The 17,093-nt window shown below is 39.6% G+C and overlaps 1 protein-coding gene across 1 annotated transcript in view; it reads right to left on the reverse strand.

The window, feature by feature from the left end:
• FNBP1 (formin binding protein 1) overlaps positions 1 to 17,093 on the reverse strand; it is a 65,855-nt gene that overhangs the window by 14,855 nt on the left and 33,907 nt on the right. The window contains exons 7-11 of the mRNA XM_029086813.1: positions 14,421 to 14,549; positions 12,499 to 12,645; positions 8,222 to 8,419; positions 6,646 to 6,828; positions 697 to 783 (exon numbers count right to left, since the gene is read on the reverse strand). Coding sequence (XP_028942646.1) covers positions 697 to 783; positions 6,646 to 6,828; positions 8,222 to 8,419; positions 12,499 to 12,645; positions 14,421 to 14,549 — 744 coding nt within the window. The remainder of the gene's footprint in view (positions 1 to 696; positions 784 to 6,645; positions 6,829 to 8,221; positions 8,420 to 12,498; positions 12,646 to 14,420; positions 14,550 to 17,093) is intronic.

Consider the following 17,093-nt stretch of genomic DNA (forward strand, 5'->3'; position numbering starts at 1 on the left):
ACTGCCAATTTAAAACAAGTCTAGCTTAGTCTTGCAGGGAAAAAAAAATGAAGAGCCTAAGAGCCACAAGCTTCAATAACACATGAGAGAGCATGAAAGCCAGCAAGTCCATGTGTTATTGGACAGTCACGGACACTAACCTCACTTACAGAAAACTGGATTGAAATAAATCACTGGACTGCCATACAACCAAGAGATAATTTTGTTTCTTCGTGGTCCTGTAATAATGTTCCCATACTCTGCTTTATTCGGGTATCAGATTTAGAGGTCATATATCTTGATTCCATGAACTATCATCAATACAGAGAGTTCAGGGAAGCTTCAGAAAGCTCTGGGGAGTGCTCCACGACCGAAGCACAGAACACATCACTGCGCTGCTGTAAATCAGGGGTTGGCTCATGATGCTCAAGACTGCATTCATAAAATAATTTAGAATAAACGCACGGAACCTGTTTGTAGTACTTACTCTGAATTTCACAGGTCCAGCCACTTTAATTGTGCCAATTTCAGCATTTCCAGGACTAGCAGACATACCTTTCCTGCACATAACACAGTAAGCTGCAACTTGCCTTTCTGCCAAATTTTCCTTTTATCTTTTACAAAGCACATTTCCACAGCACACTTCGATGGCGTTGTAAGTGGGGTTAGCGACTGTGTAGCAACGGTATGGGCTGATCACACCATACACGGACTTACAACATATTCCCTAGCCTCAATGGCACACGTGGGTGTCCCTAAAGTCCTCTTCATGAGTTCTTTGTGAATATACAAAGACTGTGTCTGCTGGTGAGTCAGCAAGAGAAAACACATCCGTTATACTGGAGACAAGCACAGCACCTCTGTGTTTACTGCTTCTACAGCAAAAGACAGCTTGGCATTTAACTAGGCTTTAAGTGCAAAGTGGAAGCTTCCTAGAAACTAGGTGAATATTAAGAGTTTAACATACTCAGAAAAATCAGAAAATGCCATATTTTTAAATGCTAGCTTAAACACACAAGGTTAGAAAACATGACTCTGAGCTAGAATAAACCATGGCTTTAATAACCCCACCCAACAAAAAATCCTGGTCTTGGCACAGATTTATACACTTACATTAGAAGAACACGTATTCCCAGGGGCAGGGAACAGAGCAGGTACAAGAGGGGGTGGTTTTGTTTTGTTTGCTGTTTCTGCATACTCACAGAACACCAAAGTACTGATCACCCAGACAGACCAACAGCTAAGTGTCAAGGGAGAAGACTGCATAGTATGTGACAGAGGCAAGACGGGATGGTGAAGGAAAACATTAACTGGCGCAATGGAAATAAAATCACATTGTAATGAAGTCAACAACTTCCACTAAAAAGGAAACCACAAAAGTCCCTCCATGTGCCTCATGGAACCATCTGGAGGGTGGAACTTGGGTAAGGACAGTAATATCTGTGTCCCAGCTCCCAAACCCATCCTCTCTGCTTAATCCCAACCCAGTCAGCGAGGCGAGGGGAAAGGCAAGCCTGCACAACACAGGAATTCAAGGGTGTAAGTTCTACCCCTGGATTTTGTTAGTTCAGAAGTACTGCTCTTTAAATAAAGGTGCTGATGTTACTGCCACTATAGCAATAAAACAAAAGAACACAAAATTAATATCAACTAGCAGAATACTGAGTCTTCTTTGTCCTCAAAATGGAATTAGAAAGAGCAGAGCAAGCACAAATGAAATTATGACTTATGTAAGCAGTTCCTCATTTTTTGTACTCTTTTGACTTTAACTTCCCAAAAGAGACAAAGTTGATTTTAAGTGTCATACTACTTTAATACTGCCTTTTAAAAGAATTTTTAGAAACAGGCCTCAAAAACTGTGTAAAAGACTTTTCCCCCCTCCTCTTCTAGTTCTGATCCATGACAAGTGCTCTAACAGTTTTACAGTATTTTCTACAATGGACATTTCCGCTGTTGGGGTTGTAAGAAAGCAGCTTTGAGGAAAATACAAAAATGTGATTAGAAAACCATAGACACTGACAAGAGTCAGCACTTTATTTTCTTTATTATTTTTTTTTTTTAAACAGACTAGGATTTCATATTGGCAGTGACCACCGATACTGGTATTGGCACCTCTACATTAATTTTGCATCTGTTCTAAATTGTTCAGGCATCTGCTTCCTTCCATGAAAACACGATTCATTGGATTTTTGGTTTGAAAGCAAAATTAAAACCAGATTGAGCACAGGACATATAATTACTAATTATATAATTCATTTTAACAGTCACCAGTGATTTTTCTGCTTTAGTTTCCTAACTTCTCTTTCCAAATGCAACATAAGATACTAAATCAAAACTTTATAAGGAAATTACTAAAACATACTGCCTCTCCAGACACATTCTGGTATCAAAGATTTAACAGAGGAATTGTATGGGAATCCATTCACTCACTTATGTTTCAAGGATCAGTTGTAATGTGTAGTTCTGTTGCTGGTATTTTAAGATCTCAATATCTACTGGACTTGCTCACATGAAGTAGTTCCTTTTCATGCACTCCTTCCTTAAGCCAGTGTGAAAAAGGAATATGATCCAGTTTCCTCTGAAACCAACTGTTACCCTGGCTTTTGTAGGAGTTAGCAGCTCAGCTTATCAACAAAGCCAGGAAGGACCTGCTTGACAATTTTGTTGAATACTCTAAAATAATACTTCAAAATCCCTTGTGGCCACCTTTGCTGCAAGGTGTCTGGCTGGAGTGGAATTCTGCCTCTGAACAAAACCAGCAGTGCGGAGACAATATTCAGAGCAAATCAAATCATTCAGTGTCCAAAGCTGAACACCCATTACATTGCCTGGCTCCCTGCACAACCTTTCCAAAAGTTCCTTCACTGATGCACGTCTGTACAGACCAAATGTTCTTCTGTGTAGAGGACAGTTTCCCCTCTACGTCCTCCTAATTTCTTTAGTAACACCACAATCCAGTATTCGTAACAATACTGCTCATGCTCCTGAGCAAAATTCAGATGCTTTTGGATTTGGCAGGGGGATGGAGAAAAGGAAATCTTATAAAACTTCATATTAACAGTATTATCTGGCGGTACTGAATCTAAAGTGGGTCATATCAACCACATCAGCTGAAACAAATGCCAACCACTCACTTTTCATTTGATAAATTACCAGGATTTGGAGGTAATTCTCAATTTCTTTTTTGCCTGGTTAGAATTATTTTATTTTTGAAGGCCATACGCATTTTCATGATCTTTTAGTCTGAACATTTGTATAACAAATCATCCAAGGACCTACAAAATGTGAACTTGACAAGTGTTCAAATCAGACAAGAGCAAGCTGCCAGAGCTTTGCAGCCTCTCCTACTCCATATTTCTAATGAACCAAGTGGCCTGAATTAGTCCCTGTGGAAAAAGAGACTATGATCTGAACACTGGCCTCCAACTCTGGGATGAGTCAGGCAGGAAAAGTATTTACACACAAACATCCTGGTAGCTAACAGGGGAAGGAAATTAAATAGAAAAAGAACATAGTGAAAGGCTTAAATGTAAGATTTAGCAATGGATTTCCTTGCACATTTTTAATGAATGTGTCAGCAGAAGTTTGAGGGATTCCAGAAAAGACTATAGAAAATTGTTCTCATTATTTTACCTTTCACACAAACCTATTAAAACCAATACAGTACACAGGATTCTTAAGATGTGTTTGGTCTTCTCAGATAGTTAATACATAAAATAATGGCATTTTTTCAGAACTATTAAAAGCAATTAGTCATAATTGCTTATACAGCCAAATACTCACTAAATAAGAATTTCTACATTTGAAATACAAACTTCTGAAGTGCTCATGGAACTACAAACTAGTATTTTTAAATCAAGTTGGAAATATTCAGCACTATTTTCAATATTCTGTTCCATGAATAGCACTATTGGAACACTAGATCACAACACAAACCCTCACCTTCAGCAGTTCCTTACTCTCCAAAAGTGTCCCAGTGCTAACCCAGAGACAGCAGACTGCCAGATGCCCACGTGTTGCAGCAGATGCCACCAAGACAGCCACCACCTAGCATGTCCCCAAGGTTTGCTGCTGCAGAAGCAGAACTGAAAGAATGTTTCCTCCCATAAAAGCCACTGAGAAAAGATGCTCTGAGCCAAAGTGCAACTGAGGGAAGGAGGTACATTTACAAAATCTGCCTTTGGACAACTTAGAAACTTCCCACTTCCCCTGTGAAAAGCACCAGAAATGAGATTTTTTGGGGTTCTGAATGTCCCATTAAATGGCAATTCCCTAACAAAGAACTGAAAACCACTCTGTAGAAAACTTTTTTTTTTAAATGGACTGTCTGCAACCAGATGAAACGAAATATTGTTTACAGCACTGTTCCCAATTCTCTGTAACTAATGACTGAAGTTCCCCACTGAAATCATCCCTACTTTTATACAACTCCAGCCCTAAATGTCAGTGTAGTCCCTGGAGCAGAATTAGGGCTTTTTAAAGTAGTCACTTCCTTGTTGTTACAGCCTCCTCTAAAAACATTTTAAAATACTGAGCACTTGTGTCTCCTTCCTGTAATTTTTATACGAGGAAATTATTCTAAGGACCTTAACCTAGGAGGCCAAAGCCATGCTATGCCAGCAACTTCTCAGCACAACTGTGCCACATGCGAGCTTCCGGGAAGATAAAGTCATCTTTGTGTTTGAAAAATGGAAAATTTTATCTCAGGGACCTGTCATTTTATTTACTGCTTATGAAGACCACCAATGAGAGCACTTAATTCAACACAAACACTTCAACATCAGTTTACCAATATAGCCACAGCTGCTGTCAAGGACAAGAACAGAGCAGTTGACCTGGGAAAACTCAGGCCATGCTTCCTACTCTCTCAGCAGCAAAGGAGACAGGGACACTGAACTTCTAACAGTGCTGATGTGTCACAAAATGTTGATCCAATTTGATGTAGACCCACGTGAATGCCCAAGGTCAGCCACAGAGGCTTTCAGCTTCTCTGTACAATGCAGAAACCAGCATCTAACACGCTGCAGCTGCTGGCAGGAGCAAAACCCAAACCCTCATCCCGTAAAACATCTCATCTATGTTTTGGAGCTCACATGCTAGACTGATAAAGCTTTTGCAAACAGAATATCATTTTAATCTGTGTGCAACATAGCACTGGGAAGTGAAAGTCAGTTCAGAAACCGACAAGATCTGTGGACTTAATGGGAAATGCCCAGAAAATGCCCAGATTCTGCATGCCAGTATGTAGGGAAGGCTGCAAGGACAAGTCAAATATGGAACTTGAATTTTTTTTCCCTAGCTTTGCAATGGTTCCTCACATAATGTTTATCAAACTCTTAGTTAATGTCTTTCCTCTAGAATTTGCAAGAATGGCAGCTATTAGCAGCCGCTACAAATAGTTTTTCAACTTGATATTTTTGCAAAGATGTTTCATTGACATTTCAAGTGTCAAGAGTAAAAACTGGGGAAAACACATTTAAAAACTAATTGGAAAAAAATGTTAGAGTGTGGCAGGGTTTTAAATTCTTCTATGGACACTTTAAAAGCTGTTTAAACCACATCATCTGATCAAGGAGGCCCGAAAACAGACATGATAAATTTGTAGAGAGCCCAAGAAATCCTGCTTCCCAGCAAGCTTATCATGGATGTTTTTGGGCCTCATCACATCATCTGATCAAGGAGGCCCAAAAACATCCATGATAAGCTTGTTGGGAAGCAGGATTTCTTGGGCTCTCTACAGGAGTGAAATCAAACCTTTCTATTTCATGGAAACTTCATGGTACAGGATGTGGTTAAGGTCTTTGAGAAGTATGAGCTCCAAATATTTAGAGCCAACTGTAATCAACACATCTAGGTAGCTACAGGGAACATTAAATTCGGTGTCTTCCCCCAGTCTCCACCAACATGGCAGCCCAGATTTAAAGCACACCTGTACCATATCAACAACTTTCTTACCACCTAGAATCAGTTCATCTTTCATATCTCACCTGTGTTTTTATCTTAAGACTGAGACTTACAAAGCAAGCTAAGTTCATAGCACTTGAAGCACAAGCTGAGGAAGTCTCTAGAACAGAAGTCACACACAGGTGTACGTGGCCACAAAATACAGGGAAATCATCTTCCCATGTCTACAGCAAGAGGCGTCAGATCTCTTCAGAAAAACGTCTGAATTTGCTTCAACTGAGGTCAGAAGAATTATTTTCTAGAATCCCTCCTAATTTACTCTCCTTCTGACACTGATAGTGAGCTGAATCCACCCTGCAGAGAGGAAAACGTTCCACATTAAGGTAGACAACATGCAGGATCAGAGTAAACCTCTGAACGGTGCTCCTCCAAACTTACTCTGCCTCAGACATACACAGGGCTACTAAATTAATGGCTTTGACTTCTACATGACTTCTACATTACTTAATGTCCAGCTCCCCAAAAAACCCAAATGAGTAATTTCCATCAGCAACTGTAGTTTTTGTGGTTTCATTGTGGGGTTTTTGACTACAAATGGCTTTATAGGTTGGGATTCCTTGGATTTGTCTGCATGTTATGATAAAACACAATGGATTCATTCACAAAACAAAACAAGTTTCTACATAACAGAACGTGCAATAAAAGCGCAAGAAAGAAAGAAAAGAGAAAGAGAAAGAGAGAGGTATCCAGAGGAGAACTTACCCCGCGCTTTAGGCTCCTGAAGCAGTGGATTTTGGGTTTGGAGGTCATGAACTCGTTGAAGCGATGGGAGAGGGGTTCCTTTTGCTGCTTGGGAGACTGGGGGCCGTTGGGAACAGCAGAGGGTGAGGCAGAGGCAGGGGGAGGAGGAGGGGGCTGATGGGGGGATGTTAAAAGGGACATAAGCTACGTATAAGAGATGGAGAAGTGACAGAATAAAAACCAAAATAAAAAGATAAAACACAAAACGAAAATAAGCATCAAAACCAATATTTGAAATTCAGAGAAAAAAAAACAATTAAATAATTAAATATTAAAGGCCATGGTTCAAAAGAGGGGGGACAGCATTATTTAAGAGTTGTGTTAAATGAAGAATGTGATAAATGGAAGTTTTAGTAAGTGATGCAACAGAAGAGTAACACAAAGTATTCTGACAGGAGGCTCATGCAGACTCTTCCATGCAGTGCTATCCCCATAAATTGCCCTGTTCTCACTCTGTGGACAGCTCAGAATAATGCATATGGATAGAGCTTTCAAATACCTGAATTTAAATGGATCAGATAAAGGAAGGTACCTTAGTGCCCAGTAGAGTTTCTATTATCTGGAAAACAATAAACCACATTCCTTCCTGCTTTCAAATCATACCTCAGTAATGTGCATCACACTTTACTCTTACAAATTATTCTGTGAATTTGCTCAGGAGTTAGCCCTGTGTTTTTTGTTTGGTTGGTTTTTTTTCTGGCTACACTGATGTAAGCACCAGACAGCCTGTTCTCTCATATACCAGCACAACAGGAATGATCCATTCTGAACAGGTAGATTTTTTTGACTCTATAATTAGAAGAAGTGGTTTGGTATGGGTCAGAGCAAGGGCAAGATCAAAACAACGAAGCTACTCTGGGCTTCCATCAGTGTTACTGAAAACCAATTTAGTCCAGTCACCCTGACATGTTCTGGTAACCCCAGATAAATGCTGTCATGCATTATGGTGTAAAATATGACAGTGGAATGTAAAGGTTTAATGGATACATAAGTTAATATGGTCTTTTTAAAAAAGTCAACTGCTCAGTTAGTTATGCTCCATTAGTTGTGCTTAAGAACAAATCTCAGCAATTCCTTGTTCCCAGCCACCCAACTGCTGACCCCAGTGCACAGACTGAAAAGATAACACGAATGAAAAGCCAAGGAGAGTTTTAGAAGTGTCAAAACAGTAATGCCACATTAAAGCTTCCCAAAAGTGACAATGTTAGTTAGCACACATGGCACTAGGTAAGTGGTATATAATTCCTTCTCTGAGTTAGGAACAGAAATGGACCATGGCAGAGACATGACAACTATAGTTAAATTAATACAAAAACTGCAACATAATTAAATTAATTATAGAAGAGAAAAAAATAAAGATATAAAGAAACTTAAGTAACCAAAAACTACAACAAAACACCATATTAAGATATCTGTTATTAAGCTTCTGAATCTCAAATACTCTTTAAAAAAATTGTACTTGTCAGGATTACTAGACAAGACAGAGGTTATTGATTATACACACACTAGCAGCAAGCTTAAGTTTGCAAGTCAGTACCTTATTTTTCTTGATGAACGGCCATAACTTGCCCTTGGATTTTCCACCAAACTTCGGCTCAGACTTCCCATCCCCTCTGGAGTTGGACAGGCTGGATTCTGAGACAGTCCGCTTCATTGGCTGCGTGAAGTCCTCAAAGTCGATATCTCCTGGAGGCTCAAACCCCGATTTAAAGGCTTCTATTACCAGCTGTGAATCCTGAAATGGGACAGATTCAGTACAAGTGTAAACATCTTAGATGAAGGCTGTCATCAAATTGGTCGCATAGAAGAACAGTACAAGGACAAGGGAGTTGGTCTGTGTGGGAACCAATTCTTACAGTGACCAGTGTCATCCCTGGGAATGAAGCCCCTGACAGAGCCCAGGATCAAGACAAGATCAGGGCACTTTTCTTGAACCTATTTTCACTACGATGATTTACTTTAAAAAAACCACTACCTAGGCACAGCATAGTATCCTAGCAAAACAGGGCACTCTCATGTGCAAAATTTAACACACTCAGATATTAAAGTGACAAACGCAGTTAAGAACACAACCACCACCCCACACAGAACAAAAGTTTCCAACCTATGTCAGCCAGAATGTATTACAGCTGGGAACATAAATGGCTACAATCTCAGCTTCATAACAGATCTCTAAATAAACAACCAATTATGGAAATAAAGCAGGTGAGCTTTAGTCTCAAACAGTGCATTATTCCTGTCATGAAACTCTAGCCCATTTCACAACCATGTCTGAGACCAGCCATTACCCAAAATACCAACAGATAAAAGCAGAGGACTATGGTCTATTTAGGAAAATAAAAAATAGATAACTATCATTGAAACACAGGTCACTGTAGTTAACCAGTGATGATGCTTAGGAAGAGTAAACTCAGGTCTTCCCACTCCAGCCTTCCACTCAGCTGCACAACCCCTCAGTCTGACCACAGCCAAGCAGTGTTTCCATTCCCTTTCGTTTCCACCACAAAAATCAAGTTTCTGATACAAACATGCATGTAGCTTTTCCTTTTTTCCTCTTAATTTTACAGAGCTCCTTCCATTTGGCCAAAACATCCTCCCACTACAAAGGAGCTAAAAATAACCAACATGCTCCATATATCACAGAGATAGTGTCATAACAGGAACTCCAGAGTCCATAATAAATTAATTTTATCTGCTGCTAGAGCCTTCTGAAGCAAGTTCTGTGTAGGTTCACCCAGCAGTCACTACAGCTTACCCTTGCAACATGACCTCTGAGTTGTTAGAAAGAGAACATGAAAAAGAAGCCTATTTACAATGGCATCAGAAACACAGGGACAACCAGTACTCCCAGATAAATCCAGACAGTTTCTATTGCTCTTAGCAGGGATTCTGTGCACTTTAGTGAGGGCAGAAAGCAATCCAATTTACACAGTAGCAAATTTGGAAACTAAGCCTGACAGACTGGCCATTTTGTAGGTGGGCATGAGGCACAACTTTAATATCCAGAAAGTATTAAGTCTGTCCCATATGTCATTCTACTTCTTAACACTATCCAACGAAATCGGGACCCTGGAAGAAAAGTGATCTTGCAGAATCCTGCTAGCATCCACAGAGGGAGGGAACATGGAGCTGGCTGTGGAAAGGAAGCCTATCAGCAGTCTGCAGTTCCACAGTTTCAAAGTCACTGCAGAAATACATCCTTCCTTACTACTGTACTACACAATTCTGATGCTAGAAATCAGAGCTACCATAGAAACCCCACCTTCACAGACCAGTATTTGTAATAAAACTACACCCGAAGTTGATTATCCAAAAACTCTGGAGATACCTACATGAAAGGCAAAGTTCTGCTGCTTTTATTCTGTTTTTCCTTTTTAAACTGTAATGTTTTGCTGTCAGCTGGTAATATTTTACTGACAGCAAAAAAAAAAAGCTGCAGAACTTGCAAGTTCTTAACATCCTTTCAGGTAGAGATGACACTGGTTTGGTTCACAAGGTAAATTACTAGAACTGATGTTTTCTCCATTTTTTTTTCCTTCTTTCTAATACATCATCTGTATCAGTTGTGGTTGTTCCATTTAAAGGGCTGGTTCCTGAACTGAAGTTGCTACACAGAGCAAAGCTTTCATTTAATCTCTCCCCTTCTTCAGTAACTCTGTGTGTCACAGCTGGGTAGAAAAAGTGAAAATAAAGCCAAAGGATACAAAGAGCTAAACAAGAACTCCAAATGCATCACTGCGTTTTGTCAGTGTCATAGTGTCTGACCTTATACATTTCAGATTTGGTCATACTGTATGTTTGTTTATGATTACCAGATCCTGGAGATCTCCTCCCAGCTGGGAAACACATGTCTGTGTGGGCCCAGAGTCTCACACAAAGCTTTTCCTGCTCAGCAGGCTCTTGGTTTTGCTCACCATTGTACTAGCTGTATTATCACCAGCTGTCCTTGCATTCAGCTTTCCTGGAACCTGACCTCCTTTTCAAAGTTGATTACAGCACACATGTAGTTGACTTTCCTATCCAAAGTTTTTCAAGCTTGAAAAAGATGAGTAATGGAGATAACCTTCAATTTGAATCTTTCAAGGAAAAGGAGAAACTCTGCTGAGGGTAGTGTAAGAAAGTCCTAACTTGCTTCTTAGAATGTGAAGGGGCGAGATGGGAAAGGTCTGCTGCAACACTGTGTTAGTGGCAAAAGCAGTTCCTTAGCTGGAAACAGAGAAAATACAGCTTTTAAATTGCTACTGAGTGCACCTATGGCCATCCTTATGAAGTGGGAGGACCTGCATGCTACAGAAGGGCAGGAATAAGCATTAACTTTCATGAGAATCAAGGAAGTTAAAAACTACTGTTCCAGAGATGAAAAAAAATCTTTGATGATATTTAAGAAAAAAGAACCGTTTAAGGACAATAACTGTTTACCAGCTAGAACATGCTGAACCCTTTGTGACTGTTCAGATACAAATCTGGTTAAAAACATTTTTGTTAGCACAGTGTTTACAGTAGATGCCTTAGTTATCCATCCTCACAGACATCATTTTCTAATCTCATACTTGTGCACGAGACAATCAGACTTATCTGTGCACAAGAGAGACTAACTTGAACGTAAAATTCGTGGTGCAAACACCTAGCTTAAGCCTTGTGTGTGCTTTGTTAAGACTTCACTTGAAAATTCAAGCAGAGTGTAGACTTAGATAAAAATCTCCCCAACATGATTTCACCATGCAGCACCAAAGTTGTGCCTCTTGAGGGCATGTTGTTCTAACATGGGAATCTGTTCCCCAACTCCCTCTTCTCCCAACTTGAAAGAGTAATCTTCAGATTCCTTGGTTTCCTATGCTGCTTTCTGTGAGAGTAATTGCCAAGCAGAAAGTAGTGGATTCATTTAAAGCCTTCAGCCTCAGGCTTATACTGCCAGTTAATGGCAGTCTCCAGGCTCTGGGCACTGAACAGCTCAGAAAAGATTCCAGTGCAAAAGACGTCTGGGAAATTCAAACAGCCAGCAAGACACATGCTGTTTGTATTTGAAGCACTAATGTGATCCATGAGAAGGGCTGAAAGAGCAAGCAGAGACTTCATTTATAAAGGGAGCAGATCATTCTGAAAACAAAATAGAAAACACATTTGCCCTTGTGCTAACGGTACAACAGGAAGCTCAAGTGAACTCTATCAGCCTTTTTATCAGGAAGGTTTCATTTTACTCCTACAGTGATGTTCAGAAATCAAGATTTGTGAGAGCTCACTTACAGATTGCTAGCAAATCCCCAAAGAAAGATTATACAGCGAAGTACAAATTTCGACAGTTTGTTGCAATAACTGATGCAGCCAATACTTTAAATATTTCCATTATTATAAAACTAACTGAAATGAAGACATTTCTGCAACATTCAGTTTTCTTAATATTAGAAGAATATTAGTAGAAGCCATTTGAATAAGAACTGGTGATTATTAGGTACCTGGAATTATGCCCACCATCTTCTTTATTCTACACAAAAAAACTATTTTTTTTTTTTTTAATTATAGTATTTTAAAAAGTAACTATTCTAGTAAAAGGAGAGAATATTCCTAAAAGGAGAAAAATTTGAAAAATAAAAAGTATGTCACTAGAGGCATTTCTGGGTGTGAAATAGATTTGGGAAATAATCTGAGCACATCCTGCCTCAGACAAAAGTAGCCTGGGACAAATAGTTATTCTTTGTTTTAGTTCTATGACTATACAGGTCTTGTGCTGCAGCCTGGACCAAGGATTTACATCTCCATACATAAGTGATCAATGCTAAAGATGACAAACAACAATCCAAACAATGCAACACTTACATTCTTGTGATCAATTGATTCTGCAGCCTTTGTTATTTCATCCAGACACTTTCCAATGATAGGGATGACTTGGCGGTCGACCTCTGCAAAAGTTTTCATGGATTCACCTATCCTTACGATTCTTCTTTCTTCCATCTCTTGTATTTTCTAAAACATTACATTTCATTCAGATCAAATATCAATATTAACTTCCCATTTTCAACCAATTTTTCTCCCCAGAGTAAATCAGTTGCTTTAAAATTTATGGCTTAAATATATTTTTAAGAACAAACTAGGACAGCTGTTCTCATGAAAGCACCAAGTGATATAATCCCCTCAAATATCAAAATGTCATTCTAAAAGTAATCTCTGTTACTATTACTGGGAATTTTTCTATTAACTTTTTATGTTAAAAAGTGATGATTTGCCAAAATCCCAGCTTTAGACTTTCGTAAGGATGGCTCCTAAGGCCTTTAAAGAGAACTTCTGCAACAATAAATTATTTCATTTTCTGCACATGTTCAAAAAGATCTTATTTTCAATTCCACTGCAGAATCCAAGCAAACAAAAATGTTGATGTCTCCCCTCCTCCTTTTCCCTAGGAGGTAAATTTTTGTTTACAGGCTTATACATCACGTATTGCTCACATCAGGGTTTCTCAGTGCGTGGTCCCTCCCTGTTGGCTCAATAGATTTGAGTGCCACGATCTCCAGCATCTATTCCATGACCCTCTCATTTACAACAGAGGGAAAGTGGACCTGGCGAGTGCCACGATCTCCAGCATCTATTCCACGACCCTCATTTACAACAGAGGGAAAGTGGACCTGGCCTAACGTAATTACAACAGACTATAACAGGATACAGAAGGGCATGAACAGGAATGGCCTGTTTCATATTAGACTGCAGGAATCTTAGGGAGTACTGCCAACTTAAAAACCTCCACAAGCAACAAATTATTTACAAAACAACTTATTTCAGTATCTAAAGAAGTGGTGAAATGACACATCTGCAGTACTTTAAGCATGCTCACCTACAAATCAGAGAACTTACTAGATCTAGCGCTAAATATAAATATATTGCAAAAAATTTTTATCTGATGCCAGGGATAATTTATCTCAAGAGACTGGTTTGAAAAACCAATGAAGCAAAAGAGAAGATGTCCATTTACCCAAGAAGTTCTAGCTATGGATAAGAAAATGCGTATTTGCTCTGCAAATATCAGTTATTTCTCATCAGATGATGAGCATGTGACATTTTCTCCGTTAAAGAGGTTCTATTTTCCACTTCTGATGCTTATGACCCATTACAATGGAACAGTCATTTAGAACTTCTGTTCATTAACCTCTTTGTTCAGTCAAGCACAAACTCAGAACTTCAGTCAGTATAAGTCTGATGGCTTTTTTTTTTTCTTCTTTCTTTCTCCACAGTCTTTCTTTAGGCACCTGAAGACTTATCAGCAAGTTTACTTAAACCCTCTGACATTCACTGCTGTAGAATTATTGTATATTAAATTTAAACATCTATCAAGTCTGATTTGAAGACAGGTTATAAAGGGCTGTGAGACTTTACAGATGTAATGATGTCCAGCTGACTCCTGCTCCAACAATGCAAATAATGCTCTCATTCCCCAGCTGCATGGACACAAGAGTTTAACAGAGCAAGACTGTGAGGATTCCAGACTATTGTAATCTGTCATGACAATTCAATGTCACCTTCCTCATATATAATTGATCACTTGATATCTAGTCTAAGAGAAAGGGACAGTTTATCCTACCAAACTCTCCAACTCTTGGGTTGGCAGACTGCAGATAAAATTTGCTAACGGCAACAAAAGTCACCAAAAAGTAAAGGACAGGATCACAGAACCAAGGTGATGTGCAATACGTCCCTCTGTTCTTATCACAAGATTATGAGCTACCTAGATCAGTGCCAGTGACCCTCACCTGGAAGATGTTTGGCATGTGTGTGTAGTAATGATCATGCTGTTCACTGTTGAACTTCTGTAGAGTGGAAGAATATTCTGCTTTGCTGTCTTCTGCCATTTGATGTCGCAGCTGGGCTTGCTGTCTTGCCTAAAGAAATGCCAAAAGAAATTTATAAATTACACTACATGGAAAGAAACTGTGTTGTGTTACTCCTCATCTCACTATCCTTACCAGTAGGCAGCACAGGAACTCTGAACACTTCAGCTTTTTGGTTTACTCCTATTTTGTGAAGCAGTGAATCTATCTCAAGCATAAGCTGGCAGTGTGCACACTGCTGCTGCTCTTGTGTTACAACACGCTATTTCCATCAACCATTTTGCATTCCGTGAACAACCTCTGTTCATATTGCATGTACAACGCCAAAACAAGTTTGCCCCTCTACTAGCCCACTTAACAGGCATGTTTTATGGACACTCTTCTTGATCCACCATACACCCTGTTGGATGGCACCTGCTTTTCTCTAATGAATCCGTTGGCTAGCAGCATTTTCGTGGGAAAGGGAAGTGACAAAAAAACCCAACACAATTTTGTCACATTTCACATACCTTGGCCAACATAATCATGACAAAACATCTCAACTCATGCTCCCACCGTGCTCCTTTATCTACATTTCCTTGAACAGCACTGGCTTGAAGTGCACAAGGAAAGAGGAGCCTGAGTAGCAGCTGAGACATGATTCCCTTCCTATTTTTACCCACACAGATGATTTGCATTGCTACCCAGCATAGCAGAGCACTGGGCAATTAACTCACTTCTTTAAAACTGTCCCCGAGTGACCCTTTTATATTTGCAAAACCTCCCCTTACAATTCTGCTTCCCAAGGCCTTCTGTTATCCGTTTCACTGCCCAATATTATTCCCTTACTGCCTATCCCATCTGTTTATTTTAGTTGCCTTTTCCTTCCTGGCTGTTGGCCTTTCATACAGCAGCTCTGCCTTCCCTTCCTACCCAGCTCCCTGCACCCATCTGCCTTTGCTCCCTGCCCTGCATCCCCTCTCTCCCACTTTGCCATCACTGGAGTGGAGCTCTGCTGCTCACCCTGCTCCCACACAGCCCCACTCCACCCTGCCCACTCCCACCTGCCCCAGCAGAGCCTGCTCCATAGCTGTGGACCAAATATTTGCTCCAGTGAGAGCTCCGTCACTGATCATCATGAGCCTAGGACTTGGCTCTGTAAATCTAAACTATCCTGAGTTTGCACTCATTTTTCATGCACTCAGAGCCTCCTCACCCTCCACTGCCTACCAAGCCCTGGAAAAGTGCCATAAGTACCCAGAAAGTGTTATGTACCAATCACTCCCTCAATTTCAGAATAATCCCTTTAAGAAAGGAAAAAGACAGACTGCTTTTAAAATAATTTAAAGGATTTGGGGGTGTTTCAGGGAAAACAGCACAATTAATTTTATTATATTCTAAGAGGGCTCCCATTAAAAACAGTTCAGAATGGGGTTATTCTTTGAACTGATCCAAGCAGACAATAGTTTCCTGACAATAAATCCATGAAATACCAAATCATGGAATATTTTAGTATAACTGGAAGGTAACTAATTCTGCCAGAAGGTTTCAAATCTCAGTTTGCAAAGAAATAGGCTTCCCTCCCATTTGTCCAGCTCACACATTCTCACCTAATAATTTATTTTGCCTCAACTCAGCTATTTCTTTTGCAAACACAGTCAATTGTAGGAATTTCCTAGATTCTCTTCACATTCTTTCTACAAAAATAATTCAAGCAGTGAGAATATGCTGGGCACTGAGTGCATAATAGGAGATGAAACACTAACATGAAATGGAAAAGACTGATTATAACCAAATAAATAAATCCAATAAAAGACAGACTTTCAGCTTTGCTTGTTCCCCAAGAGTTTTAACTGTCTGCTAACTCCTGTAAAGGATCCATATATAACTTTAGAAAATTTACCTGCTGCAATGAAATTCCAAGAAGCCTAATCAATCATTTTCCTTCCCAAGTGCCACATAGCTTATTAAACTTTATGATCCATGCAATCATATATTGCTACATTAAATATGAGTGGAAAACAATATAGCCTTGTACTGCAAAAACAAATTTACCAGCAAAACAAAGTCAGCCATGGACAGGCAGACAGCTGTAAGGGTCTAATGTATGCTTGTCTCCCAACCCCTTCCTCAAGTCCCAGCTGCTCCAGATCAATATCCATTTGTGAGGCCCATTCTCTTCACCTACCTAAGAGCAACCCATTGTTCGAGCTGACTTCTACAACAGCCCCAGTCCCACTCATACAGCTGCCTCTTCTTTTTTTATTAATTTTTTTAATAGTGTAACTCAGGAATTTGTCCCTTGACTCTATTGTTGAAGCAGAAAAACAAGAAATCCATTATTGCACATTAAGCCAGAGTTCATTTTCATGAGTGAGCTCACTGGTCGGATATGAGCAAAGTAACTCTGAGCTAAATGTATACAGGAGTAGATGCTCAGTTTCCAAAACTATCTTAACTGGCCCCAAATAAGAGGGGGCAGAAAATGAGTAAGTAAAATTGGGTACATTCCAAAACCAAGAATTTTTGTATGAGAGCCTCAGTTTTGTTTTGTTTCTCCTGGCCATTTAATGCATTTGGCAAGCTTTAAACAGTTTAAATATTTTTCCAATGAGG

Source organism: Antrostomus carolinensis, unplaced genomic scaffold (assembly GCF_000700745.2).
Source record: "Antrostomus carolinensis isolate BGI_N321 unplaced genomic scaffold, ASM70074v2 scaffold3029, whole genome shotgun sequence".
NCBI lineage: Eukaryota > Metazoa > Chordata > Aves > Caprimulgiformes > Caprimulgidae > Antrostomus > Antrostomus carolinensis.